Consider the following 24,935-nt stretch of genomic DNA (forward strand, 5'->3'; position numbering starts at 1 on the left):
TGTATCACTCAGGTTGTGGAAAGCTGCAGGAAGAAAACTTGCCTCTGCCTTTGGCAGGTACTGAAAACTAGAATAAACTGTGCCAAAATTTCAGATACACATCCTAAATCTAGGCATCTTAACTGTGAAGTCTGTCCTACTGAGTTCAAAGCCATAGGACCTACTGCCTGGAAAGCACAATCCTTTGACATTTGGAAGGGGGAACCCAAGGAATGACAGAGGCATTGGACCACTCCTGGCAGTATTTTGACTTAAAAAAGAGCCCTGTTCACATGAAATCACTTTGCCAAAATCAGAAAGCCAGCTCTAGCCTTGCTGGTCATGCACATCATGTGGGCCTATAAAGCAGAAAGATAGTGTACTTTGTTAGGGAAACAACTACACCTTCTTTGGACCTGATCTGAAAATAGTCCACTTAAAGGAAAGTTCAAGCTTAGGTATCAATGTCAGGGTACTGATGGAAGCTTTTTAGAAGGGCGTTCAACCTGTAATACCGTCAGAACTCTGTCTCTGTGTCTGAAGCTCTACTAGATTTGGGAACATATGCTTGTGCACAAGCTGCAGATGCAAATGAGCCTTCCAGAAAAATGTATGAATGTTGTTTTCAGAGCAGTAGTAGGCAAAAACAGATATGTCCCTTAAAGGCATACCAGCTTAGGAAAGCAAGTTTTGAGAGTCAGGAAGAATGTCCACTTGCATTAACAACAGAGAAAGTCTCACTAGACTGGAAAAGTTAATTAAAAGATTGCTACACATACAGGATCCTTCTTTTGCTTTCCCTATTTAAGATGCAGAATATACCATTACATCAAGGATAATTAGGCCAGAATGACTTTGCCAGGTATTTTGAACAAGAATAATGCAGAAAAGAGATATCAGTGTATTTATCGACAGTTAATCAGGAAAAAAAATGGCTGTAAGGTGACAGAAAGGGGCACAGATGGCCTTGTAGTTATTTTATAGAAGATACTGATCCAAAAATGTTTTTTTTTTGGGGGGGGTAATCTATGAAATTCCACCGACAAATGGTTAAAACAATCTTTTTCATCTCAGGAGCCTCCAGATGAATTAAGAATGCAATTTCCATCAAAGTCCAACATATCTAGAGAGCATCAGGTTGGGGAAGGCAGGCTTAAGGATTTTATTGCCCCCCCCCCCGCAACTGAAAAGTAACTGGGATTCAAAAGGGTAACAGAGATGGGTGTCCACCTCAAACCAAAGTGCTGGACATGAACACGTTTCCAGGCCATGTAACCTCCCTATCCACCCCATATAACTTAATTTCCAAATTGCAACTCAGAAGTCAGTGATATAATATAATATTCACTAGATATTCTATTACGTCAGGCTTATTTTTTAAATGGCTTCTCTACACAATACTCTGAAACTGAGTTTTTAATTACCGAGGGCAGTTTTTTTTCTACAGCAAAATTCCTAGAGTAGAAGAAAGACTATACTGTGTACATGAATTAGGCAATTCTTAATTATAGTCTGCTGCTCTCTGTAAAATAATTGCCACAGGTAATTCTTAATTATAGTTTGCTTCTCACTATAAAGTAACTGCCACAGATCACATCATGAAGAGAACCATTTTTAGGGTACAGTGTTTTAAGAAGGGTCTGATAGAACCCAACAAACTCACCAGCCTGCTTTGCTTGTCCTGCTGAGATGCAAAATATACCAAATTTTATCAAGGAAAGTTTCCTATAGCAACATTGAAACAGTCAAATGTTACGAGACAAGGCACTGATATAATAGGTAGTCTGGGCTAGAATGCAAGAATCTTTTGAAGAATGGATGCCTGTCTGGTTAATAGGGGAAAAAAGGACCACAAATTGCCTGAGCAAAGTAGTCAATTATTTACAATCCTCTTTAGGCCAAAGGTTTCAGCTAATTTTGATCACTCACTAAAAGCAGAGAAAGGACAGACTAGTTAAAAAGAACCATCTCAAACCTTGGTGATGGTGAGCACAGGTTACTGCTCTTTTATCTGCGGAGAGTCTAGTGGCATCTTGGAAACTAAGAAGTTTTATTTGGCATAAGCTATTGCAACTTCAGCCTATTGTATTTCATCAGATACATGGAGTGCTCCCTCAGCAGTTATTTACACACTTGTTTGGGTGAAGGGAACCTGTGTGTAAGTGTCTGTCAACTGAGGCAGTATTCCATGCATCTGATGAATCAGGCTGCAGTCCATAAAAAATTATTCCAATTGTATTAATTCTTAAGTGGCCACTAGGACCCTTGGTTGTTGTTTTTGTGGCACACAAACAAAGCTACTTCTGTTCAATTCTTTTATCTACTTTTCTTCATTGCAAAAGGCAAACTCAGGAAAGACTGAGAGGGTGAGAGACAAGGTTACGGTTTCAGCTGATTCAGCAAGGGGTCAGGTTAATGCAGTTAAGGTCCCTGACAATCACTCATCAAAAGCCATCTTGATTTTGAATGAAGCAAGAGTGGATGCTGCAACCTTATTTGTTTGCAAATACAAATACTTCAAAATGGGATGTTTTGTCTTCAAGGTTTGCGTTCTTCAAAGAAAAATCTTTTGTTCTCACAGAGTAGTGTTCCCCACTTTTACACCCTCCAGATGGCATCTGACTGCTTCTCATATCATCCCCACCCAATGAAGGATAGGAGACATGATTGCTAGGGTGATGGGAGCTGTAGTCCAACATATTTCAAGAGTATCCGCTTAAAGAAAATTGTTGTGTCTACTATGTAGGGATTTCTTCAGCCTCCTAACCTACAACCAACACACGCATCAAGGCCAGTGGCTAATAGCAGACTTTGGATTTTCAGGGGCCTGGACACCCGAACAAAAAAGAAGCTACCCACCTGTTAAAATTCCAAATCATGTGCTGCTCTCAAACCAACAAGCAGCAATAGAAAGTGAAAAGGTGCCGAAACTAAGGGGAAATACAACTAAAAGTTGTGATCTTGCTTAAAATTTTCACCACAATTCAGTTTCAGGGTTTCACATCATTTATTTACAAAATGCTCTAGGACAACCCGCTCCCTCCCCTCCCCCCCATACTTACAGCTTCTTTTTCACAACACGCACGTCAATTTTTTAGCAATGTCAATAGCACCATTCGAGTATTATTTTAAAATCTGGAAGGATCTTGCTGCAGTCACTAAAACAATTCACAATCTTTTACATCCATGGACGAAGTTATCTGAGCGCAGTGGGACTGTATACAGTTCCGTCAAGAGGGTGAGGTCTGCACAAGCCTTCAGGGGGTTGGCCTATTTACGCACCTTCCCCAGCGTGCGAACAGGTCTCTACAAGAGCCTTCGAATCATGTAGTTCAAAGCGCCACCATGTTTGTATAATGTTACTTCGACGTCATTGTCAAAGGAGGCGAGCACGTGAAATACTTTACCTGTATTTGTCTTAAAAGAGGAAAAAGCAGAAGCACAAATCAGTCAGGACTCTATTCCAACAGGATAAATATATATTACTAGGAGAAAAATTTACTGCAGAAACAGAAATTCCAAATACATTTCCTCTTGCTAGCCCTGCCCCAGCCTTATGCTGAACGAAAGGTACTGTGGGGAAGCCCCACTGAAACAAAGATGCACCAGAGCACAGAGAACATGGGAAATAACTTAAATTGGCTGGGACATTCTTGGCATGTAGCTCAAAAAATGTACATTTTCCTAAGCTCTACAATAGCATGATGTTATCATGTAGCTTCTATTCCTTACTGCAGTGGCAATGCAAAAGTATTTAATGCTGGACACTAATTAGTCAGAAAAGGCAACCCTCATTTTCTACTCCAATGAGTTGGATCTATTTGCCTATTCTGTTATCCAAGGTAGCTAGCTGCCTGTGCCTTGCCTTTGCATAGCTCTGCATGTATCTAAGATGGTGCTCCATAAGAAATGAAGACTACAATATGCCCCAATTACATTTTATTACTATTCCAATGAACATGATTCAAGCCTTCTCTTTATCAATCGCCTTTGATAGCATGGCACAGCATCTTTTATACTGCTCTCAGAACACTTTTCTAAAGCTTGTTTTGTTGCTGAATTCCAAGCCCAAAAGGACTCCTAAAAACCAGGACATTGTAAGGTGAAATGTCAAGTTACATAAACTATCTTTATGGCATGAATATTACAACCTGTCTGTACAGAGAAGTCAAGCTGAGGTACCTTTACGTCTACGATGATTCCAGGGGATAGCTCTTGAGGAAAGGCGATAGAAAACTGTTCTTTGCCTGTCAGGCCCAAAACGTGTGTGTTTTCACCTGGGAAGAACTGAAGTGGAGCAATGCCCATTCCAATTAAATGACCTTTATGGATCTTCTCATAGCTTTCAGCGATAACTGCTTTGACACCCTGTAGAAATAGTAATATCTGGTTCAGACAGTCTAATCTTCCAAAATTTCTGTAATACTAAATTGCTGGGGATGTCATCTCAAAACTGAAAATTGAGAAATATGAAATATGAAGCTAGCCTCTACCCTTAAATAATTAGATTTGGACCTACCCTCTGGAAGGAACAGGTCTATTCTTTGCTGTCCCAGAGGATAGGACCAGGTCTAATGCTTTGAAGTTACGGGAGAATGGATTTTGAATGAACCTTAGAAAGAATGTCTTGACAGTAGGAGAGGTTTGGTAACAGAACCAATTGTCTAGAGAGGTAGTGGAGTCTCCTTCTCTAGATGCCTTCCAGAAGGGTCTGGACAGTTGCCTGCTCTGGATGACCAGCCCTGCTGGCGCAGTGGTTAAATACCTGTACTGCAGCCACTCACTCACAAACCATAAGGTTGCAAGTTCAATACTAGTAAAAGGTCTAAAGCTCGACTCAGGCTTGCATTCTTCCGAGGTCACTAAAATGAGTACCCAGATTGTTGGGGGCAATTAGCTGACACTTTGTAAACTGCTTAGGGAGTGCCTAAGTGCACTGATAAGCAGTATAGAGATGTTCTTGCTATTGCCATTGCTGGGGATGCTTTAGCTGAAGAGTCTGCACTGAGCAAGTGGCTGGACTTAATAGCCCATGATGCCCCTTCCAACTCTAGGATTCATCAGAATGATGGGATTTGGATAGAAGTGCTAAAAATGTAAGTAGACATTACTGTGAAGAAATGGAGGAAAGAGAGAGAGGTACAGCCAGAATCATTATTGCCTCTGAAATAAACTGCCAAGTGCAGAAACGATAATGACTCCTATTTTAAGTAGTTGACTAAGTTGCTTATAATTTCTTAAATGTGGTCCCAATTTGTAAATGTAGAGATGAAACATTATTTTCAAGAAACAGACTGTTACAGTTACGTTCTGTTGTTGTTGCTTTCAAGCTGTTTCCAATTGATGGCAATCCTTAGGCATTACAGGATTGTCTGAGGCTGAGAGTATGACTTGCCTAAGGTCACTCAGTGGATTTCCATGGCCAAACATGGTTCCAAGCCCTTGGTAGTTAAGTTCTACAAAACTGAAAAATAACCAAGTAGGAACTGTGCAGCCTGAAATAATGAACACTCTCAAAACTTACATTTACTTTATATGTAAACATACCAGTAAAAAAGGTCCTTTTGCAGCCCAATCTCTTGAGCTCCCCTGTCCATACTTCTTGCCTGCCAAGATGATCAGAGGTATATTCTCTTTCCGATAAAACTCAGCTGCATCAAATACATCCAACTGTAGCAGAGGAGATGGGAGAGAGATTATGGGACATCCTCAACAACAGTTGCCCAGTAATGTTCGTGTCTGAACAAATATCCTTACCATCTGTCCTGTTGGAATATGGACAGTTTTAGGAGCTGGTTTCCCAATGAATTTGTTTAAAAGCTTTATGTTTGCAAAAGTTCCTCTTGTCATCACAGCATCATTGCCCCGTCGAGCACCATATGAATTGAATTCACGGGGTGTGAGGCTACAAGAGACCACAGAAGATAATCTAAATGTTGGAAGTGGATTTTGCCCACTAGCATGATTTAAAATCCTAGTTAAGCCTGAAACTCAAATATATACGTGTATGTGTGCATTTACATCACTTCTAATACATCATATGCTAATTAGAAATAAATTGTAGGCATGGACACCATTATTTTCTATGTTTGCATTAATAATGCTGCCTAATTATCTGTACACCAAGTGGTATTTCTGCAAATGCTCTGCGTTAAGGAGGACACTGCATTGTCTATATAGAGATTATACAATAAATTCTGACCAGAAGTCTGAAAGAAATTCAGTTATTCCTACTTAATAACCTACTTTATAGTTATGGTACATAGTGTTTATCTGCTTTAAAGAGCAAATTCTGGAATAAAGCCATTTTTAATAATGAGCTGAATCCTCATCCCTCATGTTTCCCAAGGTTCCTCTGAAGTTTCTCACCCTTTGTTTGTCAAGTATCTGGCTGCAGCACTGCCTCTTGCAATGCTTCCTGCAGGTGAAATGTGATCAGTTGTTACAGAATCTCCCAAGTACAACAAGGCATGTGCGTTTTCAATGGACTGGGGTGGAAGTGGGTCTTTGGCCTATTAGGTGAAAAGGTAAATAAACAAATGATTACATTACTTTCCTAGTTGGTTAGGTGAAAACATAGCTGGCTAGGTACAACTCGGTTTATTTCAAAGATGGAGGTAATGAAACAATAAGCAGTCCTGTCAAATTAAACCAGAATGTCCATCTGGTAGCATAGGAAAAGACAGGATGCAAATCTGGTAATTGAATGGGTGAGCCAAAGTGGAATGGAAATGAAGTCTAATGTCCAATTCTTAAACAATAGCAGTAATATAGTACGCTGAGTGCTGAGACTCTATGGCTCATGTACAGCTGTATATTGTTTGCTGAATATATCCATTTTGTTGACTTGGTAGTGAATTTATTCATAACATACCAAATGATAGCAATAAAAGTATAAACAGCAGAACCCTAATATATCCCCTGGCCCTGACTATAAATTACTCTGCTGAAATGAAGCAACCTTACAGAAATTGTGAACAGATTTATGTGTAGAAGGATTGCGATTTCCATCTAGTCCTCATACTTGAAACACATTCCTAAATTCAGATTTCTTTGATTCCAAAAGTAAGTCTTTTTTTTTATTAACCTTCAGAAAATGGGTTGCACAAATCACAAAGCAGATACTGTACTTATACCTTATAATCAGCCCAACTTGGAAGAATATTTCCCAAAGTCTATTTATAGACTGGAAGACTATTTCCCATAAATGTTCTGGGAAACCAACAAGCAGAGTATTGCTTAGATTCAGCAAATCTCAAATGAACAGATCTAGTGTTACCATACGTACAAATTTATCAAAAAATGAAGGACATCGGATGTATGTAGACTTTGAATCCCATGTAAATAAAATGGATTCAGGAGCTTCCAAAGAGTTCCATAGCTTGTTTCCTTTCTGCAAAACAACAAAAACAGCCACTTAATAAAGTACTATGAAAGCAAAGAACCCAAAATGAAATGCAATATTTTGTCTTTTTATCTGTAACTGCTCTTTTTCGTTTAATTCAGTTTCAGTCCTTTTGCCCTCACAGCTCCCAAAATCAGTATTATTTGGAACAATTACCTCCATTTTCTGCCTCAGCTCTTTAAACATGGATGCTATTACAAACTCTTCTTCCATCTGTTGAAGTTCTTCCCGCGTAGGCCAAATATCATGCAAAAAGATACTTCTCCCATCAGGACTGACTCCTAGGCAAAGATTTTATATATAGGTAATAGAAGTGCCACATAAAACACTGACCCTTCTTTAAAATATTGCCAACCCTGACTTTGAAACACACAGAAAAGTTACATGCACACAGTCTCCATAGCTGTCATGTAAACAAGTCATTTAGTGTAGAGACTGTTTCTGAAAATGGTTACAGAAGATAGCTTTGTTTTTGTGCTAGCAGATGCAGGAAGACAGAATAGAAATTTTGCTGGTCAGCAGATGCGAGGCCAAAATGTGTCACATTAGACCAGGGATGAAGAAATGTATCACGTTAGACCAGGGATGTGGCTATCCTGAAGATGCTCTACTGCAAATCCTATCATTCCTCACACTTGGCTAAATTGGTTAGGGCCAACATTAGTTGCACTGCAACAATGTTGGGAGGGCCACAGATTCCCCACTCCCTAGATGTTCCAAATACTAGATAAATTTTTGGTTTCAAATAGGTAGAGCACTCCAAGTACTACAAACAAAAACACAAGCCTTCTATTAAATATGAGCTGAAAGCATACAGATAGTTACCTAATGGCTCCGTTTGGAAATCAATATTCACAGTTCCTGCTATAGCATAAGCAACAACAAGAGGTGGTGAAGCAAGGTAGTTGGCACGGATGCAACTGCAGAGACGGCCTTCAAAGTTTTTGTTTCCTGACAAAACCCCACAAGCAACCAAATCACCCTGAAAGATAGAAAATACATATTTCTCTCACTCTTTCAACTGTTAGAATTTAGTTAAATTTATCTGCAATAAAGGAAAAGCCAAAGGCAGCCTATGGACATCCTATTATCCAAAAGTGTCTATGATAAACCACCCAGGATTAAACAAAAGTCAACAAGACTTTAACCCTGCAGATGACAACAGACTCTTTCCTAAGGTCATTGGAGCCCTACAGCATCAACATATTAACTCTTTTGCAGATTAGGGAGAGAATACTGAAGTGACAAGTATAGCATAATATCAGGTGAATGTATCATCTGTGGCATGCACATTGGGTAAAGAAATGCCCACCATCAGAACATAGCAATTTGAAAAGCTAAGTGACCAGGCTGAGAGGAAAATCTATGCTGTTGAATAAAGCATTTCCTTTTTTTTTCTTATCAGTCAGGAAAAGCCAATGTTTGCTATGCTTCGGTTGTTAAAACTTACCTGAACAATTGCATTCTGAATGGTTTCTGGCAGAGGAGCAGTATTCCCAACACATGTGGAACATCCATAGCCAATGACTTCAAATCTAAAATGAAAACCAAGATTTAGTGGTTTATTGGTGAGCACTAGTTTTTCATTCATGTATCTATTGCAATTCAGTCTCTGAAGTTTCCCTAAAATATATAGGAGCATTCTAAAACTATAATTTTGGCTGCAACCCTGTTATAGACCAAATGCTTTCTATGATGAAGACCTAGATTTAAATGGTCAATGCCAGGGATTGAAAGAGAAAACAATTTGATAACAGGTGGGAAAAGACCATTCTCTACCCAAGACTGTGGGGAACTGCAGATGGACAACTAACCTAGATGGACAAATAATCTGACATGGAATAAGGCAGGTAATTCTGTTCCCATGCACATGTCTTTATAAGATAATCTTGTCACAATATTTAAAATATTTATTTTTGAATTCTGGTACCACACAACTTAAATACATGTTCTGCAAGAACTCTTTTGGACTCTTGAACTAATTACCCATGCTTTGGCCAAACAGCACAATGTTCACTAAATGAATCAACTGCTAAGAAATCTGTAAGCTACACAATACTGATTCAGAAGCTAGACAATGCTTTCCCAGTCTGTCACCACAGCCCTTGTCCTTGTGGTTATTTGGTCCTGGGCCCAGTGCTATTCAACATCTTTATCAATGACTTAGATAACAGAATTGGGGGCATACTTATCAAATCTGCAGATGACACCAAATTAGGAGGAGGAGCAAATACTCCAGAGGACAGGATCAAAATTCAAAATGACCTGAATAGACTAGAAAGCTGTGCCAAAGCTAACAAAATGAAATTCAACATGGAGAAATGCAAGGTACTGCACTTAGGGAGGAAAAATGAAATGCAGATATAGGATGGGGGACACCTGGTTGAACTAGACTTATATGTGTGAAAGGGATCTAGGAGTCCAAGTAGACCATAAGTTGAACATGAATCAACAGTGCGATGCGACAGCTAAAAAGGCCAATGCAATTTTAGGCTGCATCAATAAAAGTATAGTGTCTAGATCAAGGGAAGTAATAGTGCCACTCTGTTCTATTTGGTCAGGTCCCACCTGGAATATTGTGTCCTGTTCTGGGCAACACAATTCAAAATGGACATTGAGAAACTGGAGCATGTCCAAAGGAGGGCGACTAAAATGGTGAAGGGTCTGGACACCATGTCCTATGAGGAACGCCTTAGGGAGCTGGGTATGTTTAGCCTGGAGAAGAGAAGGTTAAGAGGTGATATGATAGCCCTGTGTAAATACTTGAAGGGATGTCATATTGCGGAGAGATCTAGCTTGTTTTCTGCTGCTCCAGAGACTAGGACCCGGAGCAATGGATGCAAGCTCCAGGAAAAGAGATTCCAGCTCAACATTAGGAGGAACTTCCTGATAGTAAGGGCTGTTCGACAGTGGAACAAACTCCCTCAGAGTGTAGTGGAGTCTCCTTCCCTGGAGGTCTTTAAACAGAGGCTTGATAGCCATCTGTCAGGGATGCTTTGATTGAGATTTCCTGCATGGCATGAGGTTGGACTGGATGGTCCTTCTGATCTCTTCCAACTCTATGATTCTATGTTAGTATTTGAAACATGTTGTGTTGTATGTACACCCTTTGAAAACAGTACATAGATGATCAAAAGAGTCAGTACCCAAGTTTATTGAGGTATGGCAAAACACCACTAGAACTGAGATAATGTGTGACCATTCCACTGCCCGGCGATAAGCTAGTTCTTATGTAAGGCTTAACAGTCAGACCAGCTTCAACAGCTTTTTTGGCCAACAAACCTAATGAATAATAGAAAAGATAGTTAAAAATCCAGACAAAGAACAACAAGCATTCTAAATGGCAAAATTGTGTTGAGCGCAGATGAATTGTTACAGCAGGTAAAACAACAGGTTTAGATTGCAGCCTATGCACAGAGAAGTAGCTCAGATACAAGACTTCCCTTTTAAAGAACAACTGTCTCTGCCAGGTGCACAATATTGAAAATGTGCTAAATCTGCTGTGTTGCAGAGAACTAGGACCAGAGACAATTAATCAATAAAGCAACTGAAAGGGAATTTGCGTAAGAAAACAACTACTACAGTACATTTTCAGGCATTTGAAATGTAATAGGAAAGCAGACAGAGTCAGGAAGTAAATAAATGAATATATATGCAACAAACAAATATTAAAAAGTTAAAATAAATATAAGAAACTACCAATAGTCCATATATTTGAAAAAATTGCTCATGAATATTTAACTGGAGGAAGACTGATAACCACAGATCTAAACAGTCCTTCAATGTAACAAGGATCACAAGCATTTTGGCATTATTGCCGTCTTCAGTCACCAGTATTAAAGATCACCATGGACCTACTGCTTTAAAGAAAAGAAACTGCTGTAGCTACACTGGCAAATATTCTTTTGTATGCTCTCTGTAATTACAAGATTAACAGGATGGTGACTTGCTTGCTTTTGACCTACAGCTTTATTGAGATAACAAGAAGAAGAAAAAAAGTAAATGATACAAGATGAAGCATACCTGCTCCTAGCATTACAGACGGATTGCAGTTGTTTGTACAGCTGATAACTGCAGCAATGACAACTGATCCATGAGCCAGCTGGTACTCATTTCCTTCATACTCAACAGGAACAACATCATTTTGCTTTTCAGCTGGAATCTGAAAGCCTTTAAACCCAACCTGTAAGACCACAACGTTATTGCAAAGACAATCACATAACATTGCAATCTTCTTTAGACAAGGGAAATCCTAAAATTCTATCCTGGTGATTAGGAATTCAAAATCAAGTTGCAACATGCCCACTGATTTAAGGAAAGTAGAATTAACTATTCCATTAATTCTGTCTAAGCCTGGCATGGGGTATGTTACAGTATGTACTAAAATACTTCTAGTACAGGAGACTAATGTGTGGACCAATCCAAATACTTGGGTTTGTATATAGTGGAATTGAAGTATTCCAGGTAGAGGGCAAGAATATATTTTCAAGCCCTCATATTTGCTGCAGTTTTCAGTCTGAGAAGCTGACACTAGATGTTACTTATGATTTTGAAATACCACGCTTGGTAAGTCATACCCTCCCAGCAAAATCCCATGACAATGAAAGGAGGTGGGTTTTCCTCCCCTGCATAAAAGAAATTATGCTTTTGTTTTAAAAATGCAAGAACTTAACATTTGCTTTTTATTTCAACTGCACATACCTTTTCATTTAAGCAAGTCTGGAAATCACTTTTCATATTCATAACAGCCACTCTGTCCTGTGGCCTTTTGGGACCACTAACATAGGGCATTATTGATTCCAGGTTTATTTGTATAATCTGATGGACAAAATACATTGTTAATAATGATTGCACAATTTATATCACCAAACATATGTCAAGTATTCAATATTACAGCAAGCTTCTTTTTTTCAATGAGAGGTGGTTTAGGAAATTATGAAAATCACATTGTGCAGACAAACTGGAATAGTTACCTTTCCATTTGGCAAAAGGAGAAGCACAATTCTTTAAAACTATACATGACTGTGTAAAAGCCACTTAATTTAGGAATGTAACTATTACGTAAAAGTTGCATTCATTTCCATTTTATTTCATTGTTCATTTCCATTTTATGCTTCCTTTTGCAAAAGTGGGTAAAACAAACCAGAAATAGTCAATTTTGTGTAATACGAATGCAAGCTCCTAATTTTTGCTCTCAAAGCCAAGATTCATAAGCCAGCAATAGATTCTGCTTCATTCCTGGTTTACAAGCTTCACTCACTAGAGAGCAACAAATGAGGAACGTGGGTACAGATGTCACACAAAACTTCTCATTTCTGATTTGTTTTACTCACTGTCATGCTGCTTGATCACAGTAAGCCACAGTAATTGTGCAACTCTGGCAAAATATGGTGGGTGAAAGTCTTCTCATAGCTGATTCCATCTCCCTTTCTAAAGAAATTATATCTTAAATCACAACAAGTGTCAAACAAGAGCATTATTTATGGGGGAATGTCAGGGAGACATGTTGAGATTTATGCTTGCTAACTAGGAAATGAGAATTTTAGGAGATGGGGGAAATTCTATTTGGACTCTGCCTTTCAGCCAAGAGTTACTACCAAAGCACTTTACAATTAAAATGCAAACAAAGATAAGATTTATCACAGATGTATAGTGTAATATACAAGGAAAGAGACTTTTAGTATATCTGAAAAAATATTTCAGGAGCTCTAAGAATCACAGGAACAGAAAGAGCTAAAGATACTTAATATTAAAGATGACAGCCCACAGCAGCTGTTTCTCAGCCGCTCCCCTCCTGACCATTCATAGGTCTTTTATTTGCCAAATATTAATGTGAGAAGCATTGTAATGTAAAGAGCCAGCACTGTCTAATGGTTTGAGCGTTGGACTATGACTCTGGAGACCAGGCTTTGAATCTCCACTCAGCTATAGAAACCCACTGGGTGACTGTGGACAAATCACACTCTCTCAGTCTCAGAGGATGGCAATGGCAAACCCCCTGTGAAGAAACATGCAAAAAAAACCCATGGCTTTAGGGTCGCCATAAGTTGGAAATGACTCGAAGGCACACAACAACAAGGTAAATAGGGGAGAGCAACAAACCTAATCATAGGTGAAAAAACAGAGAATGGAAAATTGGTTGGATACAGAATCAACCTCTCTCTTAGGAGGAATAAAAAATTCCCTTGAATGAGGAGGCGAAGGCTTCAGAAAAGAACATAAATCAAAACAGACACAAGCTACAGAAATTTTGAAGGAGGCAAGTCCATTTTGTAATTACCTGGGAATATTCTGGTTCTTCAGTGGGAAGCTGATAATTTCTAAATAATTTCACAGTTTTAAGATATGCTTCCATGGACTTAAGCTTGGCCTCATCAAAGCCTACGAGAAATATTTGATGACATAGGAAAAAGCATTACCTAAGCAAAAATACAATTCGCTGACAGACAACATAGCAGATCACCTGAATACAATTTACACAACAAAAGTCTGGAACTCTACAAACTTGACTATCTTTCCTAACTCAGTTTGCTAGAAGGTTCACAAGCATCTGTTACTTCAAACAATAACCCCCTCCAATTTCTCTACAAAGATTGGGGGGGGGAGGTGAGGATTAATTGTAGCATTTCAAAATATCTGAATGAAATTATACAAATTTTCTTCCCAAATAACCATTACACATTATCAGATAGCTAAGACAATAATAGGACAGATGAATTATAACAACATGTGGGAAATTTTTGATCCTCCCACAAAACACTGTAAAATACTGCACTGCTTTAGGCAACTGGTTCCTGTGTGAACTGTTAAGAAACCTTTAACTTCAGCCTTACCTGTATACTTCAAATGCTTCAGCATCACATTATCTACAGGAAAAAAGCTCAAAATAGCACCATATTCTGGACACATATTTGCTATTGTGGTTCGGTCACCTATAGAGAGCTGGGAAACTCCAGGACCAAAGAACTCCACAAATTTTCCAGACACCCCTGCTTGCCTTAGTTGCTAGAGAGAGAAAGAGAGAGCATGAATACAACCATGTATAGATACATAAGCAGACAGATACACACCATTTTGAGGAAAAAAATGGGAAAACTCTACAGCAAGGTTTTCAAACGAGCACTACAATTCTATCATGAAAATGACACAGGAATGCAAGGAAGAGATGACCAATGCCCTATGAGGAATAATAATAATTGTTTTATTTATATACCGCTATTCCAAAGATCATAGCAGTGAACAGCAAGTAAGCTAATTAGCAAGTAAGCTAATTTGTCCCCAACAGTCTGGGTACTCATTTTAGCGACCTCGGAAGGATGCAAGCCTGAGTCGAGCTTGGGCCCTTTTGCTGGTCTTGAACTCGCAACCTTGTGGTTTTGAGTGAATGGCTGCAGTGCAGGCATTTAACCACTGCGCCACCAGGGCTCCACCATGGATGCAAGCTGCAGGAAAAGAGATTCCACCTGAACATTAGGAGGAACTTCCTGACAGTTAGGGCTGTTCGACAATGGAATGCACTCCCTCGGAGGGTGATAGAGTCTCCTTCCTTGGAGGTCTTTAAACAGAGGCTGGATGGCCATCTGTCAGGGATGCTTTGATTTGGATTTGGATTTCCTGCATGGCAGGGGGTTGGAATGGATGGCCCTAGTGGTCTCTTCCAACTCTATGATTCTATGATTCTATGGAATGTGTGTCCTTGCTCCACGCTTACTAAGCATGATATTGGGACACCAACAAGCAGTGTAGTTACTTAGACGGCACAAGTTAAGAGTCTGGGAAAAACCCAATGCTTTTGGAAGTTTTACTCCTTCAAAAGGCGGGTTGATCCACAGGATCTCACCTGACCTTCATTGAGAGCTTGCTAAACATGGAAATATGGCACATCTACATCTGGTACTGCAAAGGGTTGAAATGTATGATGTTGTTTGTGTATCTGTTGTAACCTGTGACAGTCCTGAGACTGATTTGCTTAGAGTGGCACTAACATCTGTGGATGGAGCTTGAATTGATGGTTTATTGTGATTAATTTCAACTTGTGGCCTAAGTAATAGTTAGTACTCCCTTCCCTATGACTGGCATCAGTTCTCCAGGGCTTTTTCCAGGCCTACCTGAAGATGCCAGGGGCTGAAGCTGAATGCCCCCTGCATGCAAAGTGCAGGTTCGCTACCACTAACCTATGGTCTCTTCTCTATATTTGTTTCACCCCAAGAAGGAAGTAACAAATTCCCCTTGCTTAACTACATGTGAAGCCTTGTAAAACCACTCCTAAGAACACTGTAACTTGAGAAAACCCAGACTATACATTTCACCTCCAGTAGAGTTTGCACGATACCATGGCCTGTCTGGCAACAAAGAGAGCTCCCAGTTACCTTTGTAATGCTCAGGACTACATCAATTGATGTGGCAAGCGGGCTGGCTGAGCCTGTCAGTTCACACCCAACCACCTCAGGCAAGGTGAAAGTGACTGGCAATCCTAGCATGACCGCTTCTGTTTCAATTCCTCCCACACCTGAAAAGAGAAATTACACCACTTAACAGCTTCTTAATGAATTGATTAATTACATGTTAAGATGTTTGAAGAATCTGTTTTGCCGGAAGTTAATATCTTCTGCACAGAATTATGAACTCTCTTCCCAGTTAGAAGATCTGAACACTGAGTCAGCTTCTATTTAAAGATTCTGAAACAAGAAGTGGAAACTATCCCACGATAGCAGATTTCCAGGCTTGCTGGGTATTTCTGTATTTGTTATAATCAAAATTTGAAATTGAAGCTGAGTATACCTTTCAATTTGCTGATAAATGTTTTCAGCTTTACATTAGTGAAACAAAGAAAGATCTCCCTCTTCAGCAAACTCTGCAATGGTTGTTTCAGGCAGATTTTATCTCAACTAAACTTTACTTTTCGTCAGTAACAACAAAATAAAAGGTAAATATCTTCCAGGAAGTTATTTCAGATATTCTATGCCACCCTGGTTTCTAGGATGTCACGCAGTATTGTCTGTTACATTCCCTCAGCTAACTAACAAGTACAGTATGTATTTCTGTGCTCTCTCAACTGGAATCTATACAAACTGGCCGGTTTTGTATTAACAGTATGTAAGGAATCCAGAGTCTGAGAGACATCCTGTAGAAAGTTGAAACTGGGTGTTGTACAGGTGTCCACTATATGTAGATTTATAGCCGACCAATGTATGCAAAAGATTATACTTCAATTTTAATATGAGAATGGGCAGTGCCTGTTTAAGAACAGTTACAGACAAAACATGTAAAAGGACCCAAAGAAAGACAGAAAGAGGAGTCAAAATATCAAACAACATCTCAGATAAAGAGAATAATTAATTTCTCTGAAAAGAAAGAAAGAGGCAGTTCTTACTGTTCTAGGAGCAGCTGTTCACGGTGTCTTTACCTGCGCCCTTGTACTACTTGCACAGGGATGCTAAAGATATTTGGCTCAAATCATCTGGATAAGGAATGCATGACTCTCAATGTTGCACCTGTTATCATCCCAAGACAACACAGCTAGTGATGGGAATGGGAATCCAACATCTGGTGGGTTGTGCATTCCCCATCCTTGTCCAGAATTATATACAATAACCCTGTTTTAAAATTATTAATCTGAAAACTATTTTTAAGAAAAATAATGTAGAATCTTTTTTGCTTTCAGGTTAGAATTAGTGAAGTGGTTTTGTTATACACACACACACACACACACACACAGAGGAGATTAAAATGAGGGGAAAATAATATTCACACCAATACTTTGACCCTGCTACCTTCCTGTTAAGAAACTTATGTAGGTCTTTTAAAATGAGAGCCAGTATGTTATGGTGGCTCTGAGTGTTGGATTTGGACTCTAGGACACCAAGGTTGGAATTCTTGCTCAGTCGTGGAAATTCACAGGGTGGTTTTGGACAAGTCACATTTTCTAAGCCTCAAAGGAAGGCAATGGAAAACCCTATGTGAACAAATCTTGGCAAGAAAACCCCGTTATAGGCTGGCTTTAGAGTTGCCATAAGCTGGAAACAACATAAAGGATTTACATTTCAAAACATTACCCTACAGAAATAACTAGTTAAAAAAAGGGAACAGCTTCTCCAGCAAACTTACCCCATCCCAAGATTCCTAAGCCATTCACCATTGTAGTATGAGAATCAGTGCCAATGACACTATCTGGATAGAGAAAGCCTTCAGCATCAAATACAACCCTTGACAAGTATTCCAGGTTTACTTGGTGTGCCATTCCTGTTCCAGGAGGAATTACTGAGACATTCCTAAAAACTTTGGAACCCCACTAGTTTATTTTGAGAGAGAGAGAGAGAGAGAGGGGGAGATGTCAGTGTCTCACACTCTAAACTGTGCAAGGATTTAGTGATATAAACCATGAATGCAAATGAGTACTCAAATAATGGCTTCAACACCCCCTCAATAAACCAGCTCTATATCTTTTTAGTGAAGAATTTTAAAGCATTGCTGAAATTATTTTAAAAATCCAGACTTTCAGCAAATATTCTCCAAATTAAGAAAAAAGCAACACTATTGTTTATAAAATTGTTTTATTCTCTGCACATAAAGTGTAATATCTCTTGAAGGAATTAAAACTTTACAAGGTTGTTTGTTGCCACATTACACTTTTTCCTGAAGTATGACACAATCACCATTAGGACTCAGACTGAAAACAAGAATGTGATGTTCAGCAGCAAAAGCTACCACCTCTCTCTGGCAACAACTGCATATTCTTAAAAATGAAGCCACAACAATTCCTATACCCAACCGATCTTCAATCTCTTGCCTGAAACATCTAAATTAAAATACAGAAAAGAGATCTCCACTTGACCAGCCTGTACCCAATTTCTATGATCGGAGAAGGTATCCTCTTGGGGTCCTAATCCAGCATGCTGAGATTCCACAAATGTTCACACTCCTTTCCCATAATACTTTAGTTTGGTGGCTCCCCAGCTCTTTACAGGTCTCTTGCCCAAGAAGTTGAAACGTTTAGTTACAGACAGTAAGACCTTTATATTAAAACATGCTGGTATTTTTGGTCTTATACCTTTGGCTGTAGCCCCACTCAAAATACATTCCCCATAAAAATGAATTCACCCTTTGACATGAAAAACATTCCCCACCCATGGGGAGGTGTATTAGACCACCTTAAAATCAATATACCTTGAAGAATTGGAGTCTCTCTCTATTTCTACCAAATTCCATCTCCTGGTTTTTTAATACTGTTTCAGGCCTGAGAACAAAGACAGAGCACACATTAATATTGATAGTTTGCTGATACTTGCAAGCATAGTCATTTTGAATAGAGTGGGGCAGGCATTTTCTATCTCAATGTAATGGCAAATGTCATGTTTATATCCCCAAATCGCTGCTTTAAAGCCTGTTTCTGTTGTTATAAGTGACAATGTTTCAGTTTTTAACATAAACAAAATCTCACAATGTAATCCTATGCTTGCCTACAAACACCAATGAATTAAAAGAGATTCATTTCCACGTAAGTGTATATATGATTACAAACCCAGAAATCCACAACTAAGGAAAGATACCCAGTAGTCACTTCTAGAGTACATAACCTCCAGCAAGAAGCAAGGTGTTGCATTCATGTCTTATGTGATAAGAAAACTGGTTATCGTCATATCTGGACCTGTTACTGCCAATTACAAAACCAGTCAGGTAACAAGTCAGTGTGTGAGAGACTAAAGGAATTTCTCTTATTTAGAATAAATTAAATACATATATATACCTGGAGGTATTCTATCCTGCCTTTCCAACAAGAGCCTTGAGATATCAATTTTTGCTAAATCCAAGTCAAGCATTCTGTATTTATGTATTTGAACATGTGTTTGATGGAGAATTCTAAGTAAATAGCACAGGGAACAAATCCATGTAGTTTTCTCTTTAAATTCCTAAAAAACTGAAGCATATTTATCTCCAGTTTCACTTCAGAGTGCATTTGGTTTTTATTTTTGGTGCTAAGAAAGAGAAAAAAAAATTCTCAGCAGTGTGTGTGTGATGTTCTGAAGATCAACTCTAGACTATCATCTGGGCTTTAACAAATTTGTTTGCTAGACTGAGTGTGACCATCCTTTACTGTGTGAGATGAGCAGTGAGCTGTGCCCCTAACTCCCACAAATGTTGAGGGCCAACTGTAATGATTAATGTAAAGAAACTCAGCACAATATGTGTATGTTACCAGCACATGCATCCACAACAAACAAAGAGCTTACACATTTGAAACAGCCTTTAGAATAAAAATCTACTTGTCTGTCCAAGCATTCAGTATGGAAAGTAATCTGAAGCTAGACTCCTAAAGTCAATCAGCCAGCCAATTATTTTTGGCAGGATTACCAATAAGTAAGCTAGAAGCTTAAAAACGTTCATAATTTTGGGAAATTTTGTCTGACACTCAGTTCCAACTTAAACTTAACATATGCACTGTTGAGGAGGAAATAAAAGCCAGTTATCATGATGGCATGAATTCCAATCTGCAGAACAATAGATGTTCTTAAAAGCCAGAGATATTTTTTTATAAAAAGTATGCTTACTCAGGCACTGGTTGAAAATGAAAAGGACAAAGTAGAGGTGTGTTCTCAATCTGCATGGAAAGTTGCCCCACATTACGCCTTGACTCTCCATCACATGGCCCTCTGCAGCTGCTCTGGCCTTTGCATGGTAGTTTCCGAGGGGCTTTCAGTGGAGAAAGTTTTGAGGCTGGCTTTTGCAGGTCCCCACCACCAGGATTGGGAGTATTCTGTATAGCACTTTTTTTAAAATGAAATGGAAGATTATATATAGTTTATCGATATCTTTTTGTTATGCAGTTACAATTTAATGTGAAATAACTAATCTTAAAAACCCAGGACTAAACAGTAAGAAAGCATTTTAAGTCCAAAGATACAAGAAATGCTCACAGTATGGTAAACACACAAGATAGACAGCTTCAGTAGCACCTATTTCTTATCAGTATGTAGACAGATCTTGTAGCACCTTTGAGAATAATTAAAGAAAGAAGTTGGCAGCATGAGCTTTCCTAGACTTTTTTGTTGAAGTAGGCTTTTAAAATGGAATCTTCTCTTAAAGAAGCAATGCCAGAAAACGTATGCTTCATCAACTGAGGTATACATATACTTTTGTTTACTGAAGATATGTCAATGGAATAGAAGAGAGCATGTAATATTTAAAAGTATATGCATCTCTATTTAAGGTATTTAAAAGACTCGTCAGGTCCAACTCAACACCTCAAAATGTCCCAAAGTGATCCAATGGAGACAATGAAGCCATAGTGCAGGACATTTAAGGTAATATTACTGACAGTATGATAGATATTGAATAAACTTAATGAAGATTGTTTAACACTGACAGGGTGTGACCCATTTCTGCTTCAATGCAAGATGAGCAGCCATACTTATTGCTATTTGGTTTTTGTGACCTACTCAAGATTGTATCTTGTAAGGGAAAGGACATAAATTTCACAAGTAAATAAATGGCATGCATCCTTTTCCAGTATGGATAAAAAACCCAACAACACAGACTACCACCCACAGAAGAACACACACTGTACTACCCTGCTCCCACCCCACCCCTAAAAACCTAGAACAAAACTAAATGAAGTTTACAATAAGTACCATTTGTTGAAGTCAATCTGCAAAGAATGGTCTACAGTGAGATCTGTTGGGCAGGCAGGATAGACTTTTGTAGGATCTCCTCCAAGATTTTTCACAGCTTCCCTCATAGCAGCAAAATCCACCATGGCAGGAATTCCACTGACAAAAGGGAATAATGTTGACATTTTTAGCTGAGTGCTGCCATACCAGGTGAATTGGCCTACACTGTACGAACCAGTGCTTCGAAAAAATGTCTGCATGACATGTGTTTTCTTTTCCAATATATTCATACAGGGAATGGTTTATTCAAATATTGAACAGTATTGAATTGGGGAAAACCAATCCTCTGACTCAGTGTAAGATAATTTCTTATGTTTACATATATGTGTAAATGTAAATGTTGACAGAATATAAAAATCAGTTTTGTATGGGAACATATTCAAATATTTCTCAACATAGGTCAGCATAGGTCAGCACACTGAGATACTTACAGAGCAGCATTAAGTTACTCTGTTATTTCAATCACTTTTTCTAAATAGAGATTCACTAGATATTATGCAGAATCATTGCCAGTGTAAATGTACATGAACAGTTGAATGCCTGACTATTTAATCCCTGTGGAGACTCCACCCTGAACTTTTAGATAATGCCCATACTGCTTGAACTAATTAGAGTTAAAACATAAAATAAGAAAAATGCATCTTACGTGAAGTCTTGGAGGAGGACTCTGGCAGGACAGAAGGGCACTTCAACATTGTTCTGCTTTGCTTTCCAATCCAAAATGTTCATAGCATCTTCTCTTTTGACTAGGAAGCCATCACAGTTACGAACAGCAGCTTCCAACAGCACCCGTATGGAATAAGGCAGGATATCTGCACAAAGATAAAGAACAGGACTGGTTGAGGAAAGATGTTGGTACTAGTAGTCTTTGTATGTGCTCTCAATACCAAGACTACCATAGCAGTACTCTTGCTTCTACCATCAGATCAAATAAGGAGTTACCACAGCTAACTACATGCAGAAGGTCCCAAGTTCAGTCTTTAGACCAGATAGGAGGAAGTTGGGAAAGACTGGTTTACTCTTGAAACTGGAGAGAGTGGCCATCTGACAGAACAGGCCAGAGTCACATACATTCTCAACCAATATGAAAGTAGCTTCTACCATTTAGAAGTGAAGTATAGCTCATTATAGACCCAATGTGGTGCAGTAGTTTTGAGCACTGAACTATGATTCTGGAGAAGAGAGTTCAAATCCCTGTTCAGGTATTGCAACCCTGAGGATAACCTTGGGCAAGTTGCACACTCTTAGTCTCAGAGGAAAGCAACGGCACCTCCTCTGAACAAGTCTTGCTAAGAAAATACAGGTGACAGGTTCACTATTGGGTAGGCTTAATCAGAAATGACCTGAAGACACACAACAACAACAGCAGCACTTCTTCCTCATTATATATAAAATGGGGAATGATAAAAACTGGGCTGATTTTACTGTTAGCATAATTTAGAACTGTGACCTGAATTAATCCAAGTATTAATATACTCACATTGATATTCTTGGCTTTCATTTTCTTGTGTTTGAGTATAATCCAGGGCCAGTATCCAGCAGTGTCACTGGACCAATGGAATAAGCCTCCACAAATGCCTCCTCCCTGTTCTCTCTTGCAGCCCTGCAACTTTTGCCTATTGGGGAATGGGGCCTCTCTGAAGCAGATTTACTTACAGCAAGAGAGGGCTGCAGGAAGAGATATCAAAAATTCCACCTACAAGTGCTACACTGGATTTAGGGGAAGGAGAGGGAGCCCATGTCCATCCTTTTTGCATTTTCCAGACTGATAGGTTTTCATTTCTTGGTTAGTCAAGTGTAGTTTACCACATCATATGGGCTTATTGTAAACAGCATGGAAAGTGTGATATACTGATTCTTCAAAATCATATTCGCAACTTTATAAAGTGTTTCTACACAGGACTGATCAACTGATGTTTATACAAATCAAACTAAGACACTCTTCCTCATTAAAAAAATACACAAGCCTAGTGCACACTGGACAGACATATAAGAGTTCAAACCAAAATCCCACATTTCAGGCTACCCAAGGCTAGATGGAATTTGAGAAGCAGGTATTCTCTATTGATATTACTGCTGCCTAGTGAACCACATGACTCCACCTGAAAATAATACCAATGTGGATGTTGAGAGGGAAACATTTCTACAATGACCTGTCCTAATTAATAAGGCTAACCAAGGGACTTCATGTTACAGCTAAAACCAAGTGTGTCCAGGATACAATTTGAAAGGCACTGGAAGAGCTGAATGCTTTCCTAAATCTTTATGGGTAAGGTGGGATGGAGCTGCAATCATGAAAATGGAAAGGGCTTCCCTGGAGACTTAGGAAACAAGGTCAAAGACCAGCCCCAGCTCTTGAAAGATTCCACAGTGTTTCCTTTTTATTACTTCTTCAGTTTGGCCTGAAGGCAACAAAGAAAGCCTGGCCCACAAATCATTCACTAGAATCAGAACAAGACAGACACTCTTGCTTACATATAGGACCTGCCTTCCATTGCAGCCCTGCCAAAGGTTTTCTGCAGAGAGGAATTTCCATTCTAGAGTGCAGCATGGAAAGCACATGTGTCTGGACCACTGGATGCCACCAACACAGGATAACTGTGTTTATATTGCTGCCAACTTTATCATAACATATACAAATTTATTTTTAAACAATGCAAACTAAGACAACATTGTTGAACCAATGGTTCCCAATAACATTGGCTCCAGAGGTTTTTGGACTCCTACTCCCCAAATCTCTCTCTACTGGCAATGCTGGCTGGGTTTTCTGGGAGCTGAAGGTATATAATATTCAGAGCGCCTCTTCCTCATTTGAGAACTAATCTCTGTTTTGCTTTCAGCTGGAGCCTCTCATTCCAGGATGGTTTGATGCTTTTTGAGATACCATTATGAACACTGCAATACTCTCTTATAAGAGCAAGGAATTCTAGAAGGTACACTGGTGAATTCTGTACTCATCAAATAAGGATATGATGTGCACAGCAACTTCAAACGAGCATCTCAGATCTAGCGGTTATTCCAGTTAACAACAATTTATGATCATAAGTGCCAATATAGGAGCTCAGTGAAGCTAAGAGCACTACCTACTAAGTTTAATGGGCACACATGCTTTCCAACTCTGGGGAACACAATAATAATTAATAATAATAATTTGTTTTATTTATATACTGCTATTCCAAAGATCATAGCAGTGAACAGCAAGTAAGCTAATTGCTGCTACAGGGCTTACTAGTATAATTTAAATTAGTTGTGTTTTACAAGGCAACTGGGGACGGTGTCATTTCCCCCTCATTACATGATTCATCCAAAGGCTACTAAATAGAAATCCACTTATGAATCAGCAAATTTGTTTTAACAGTTCAAGTTGCCAAGCAGTATAAGAAATTATCTCTATTCTTGTCTTTCCTGCAGAACGTTTGAGTAAAAAAAGAATTAAGTTTACTCCACCCTAAATTTCACAATGCATGCTTTCCCCTAAAATATATCTAGCTAATTCCTAATTAGTCACAATAATTTTATTGTAAAATAATGATCAGAATCCTGATCTTGGCAGTTTTAAAAAATTTCTCTGCACAAGTTTATAGTTCAGTAACTAAAGTTTTCATGTTTCTTGAAACTGCAGCAACTGGTAGGTTTTAACAGCTAGAAGACAGCACTTTTGTTCCTCATGGGCCAGCCAGACCATAACCTAATTCACTACAGTACTGATGTAGCAGACAATATTCTGGAAGGACACAGCAGGCTCTTAACCAGGTGGTCAGCAACTCCATGTCGGATTACTAACTCTTTAGTTGGGTTCATTTAGGCTTTGGCATTGTTCTAGTTTTGCCAAACTTCCATGTGTCTTCTCTCTACTGATTTTCCTATGAAGAAAAGAATAATCT

General features: G+C 38.9%; 1 protein-coding gene across 2 annotated transcripts in view; it reads right to left on the reverse strand.

Annotated features, from left to right (window-relative positions):
- Positions 1 to 24,935, reverse strand: part of IREB2 (iron responsive element binding protein 2) — a 34,138-nt gene that overhangs the window by 2,017 nt on the left and 7,186 nt on the right. Inside the window, exons 3-22 of one of the 2 annotated variants that reach the window (XR_006104503.1) lie at positions 21,698 to 21,863; positions 21,013 to 21,150; positions 19,933 to 20,148; positions 18,551 to 18,620; positions 17,492 to 17,675; positions 15,754 to 15,893; positions 14,218 to 14,389; positions 13,665 to 13,765; positions 12,086 to 12,202; positions 11,408 to 11,567; positions 10,531 to 10,666; positions 8,835 to 8,919; positions 8,210 to 8,366; positions 7,541 to 7,665; positions 7,268 to 7,372; positions 6,349 to 6,491; positions 5,737 to 5,884; positions 5,527 to 5,649; positions 4,162 to 4,347; positions 1,643 to 3,396 (exon numbers count right to left, since the gene is read on the reverse strand). Coding sequence is in view for 1 of the 2 variants with exons in the window: in XM_042472757.1 (XP_042328691.1) it covers positions 3,286 to 3,396; positions 4,162 to 4,347; positions 5,527 to 5,649; positions 5,737 to 5,884; positions 6,349 to 6,491; positions 7,268 to 7,372; positions 7,541 to 7,665; positions 8,210 to 8,366; positions 8,835 to 8,919; positions 10,531 to 10,666; positions 11,408 to 11,567; positions 12,086 to 12,202; positions 13,665 to 13,765; positions 14,218 to 14,389; positions 15,754 to 15,893; positions 17,492 to 17,675; positions 18,551 to 18,620; positions 19,933 to 20,148; positions 21,013 to 21,150; positions 21,698 to 21,863 (2,783 nt within the window). In the remaining variant the exon portion in view is untranslated. Of the gene's footprint in view, positions 1 to 6; positions 3,397 to 4,161; positions 4,348 to 5,526; positions 5,650 to 5,736; positions 5,885 to 6,348; positions 6,492 to 7,267; positions 7,373 to 7,540; positions 7,666 to 8,209; positions 8,367 to 8,834; positions 8,920 to 10,530; positions 10,667 to 11,407; positions 11,568 to 12,085; positions 12,203 to 13,664; positions 13,766 to 14,217; positions 14,390 to 15,753; positions 15,894 to 17,491; positions 17,676 to 18,550; positions 18,621 to 19,932; positions 20,149 to 21,012; positions 21,151 to 21,697; positions 21,864 to 24,935 lie in introns of those variants that run through there. The other variant, XM_042472757.1, reaches the window with a different exon arrangement.

Source organism: Sceloporus undulatus, chromosome 6 (genome assembly GCF_019175285.1).
Source record: "Sceloporus undulatus isolate JIND9_A2432 ecotype Alabama chromosome 6, SceUnd_v1.1, whole genome shotgun sequence".
Classification (NCBI taxonomy): Eukaryota; Metazoa; Chordata; class Lepidosauria; order Squamata; family Phrynosomatidae; genus Sceloporus; species Sceloporus undulatus.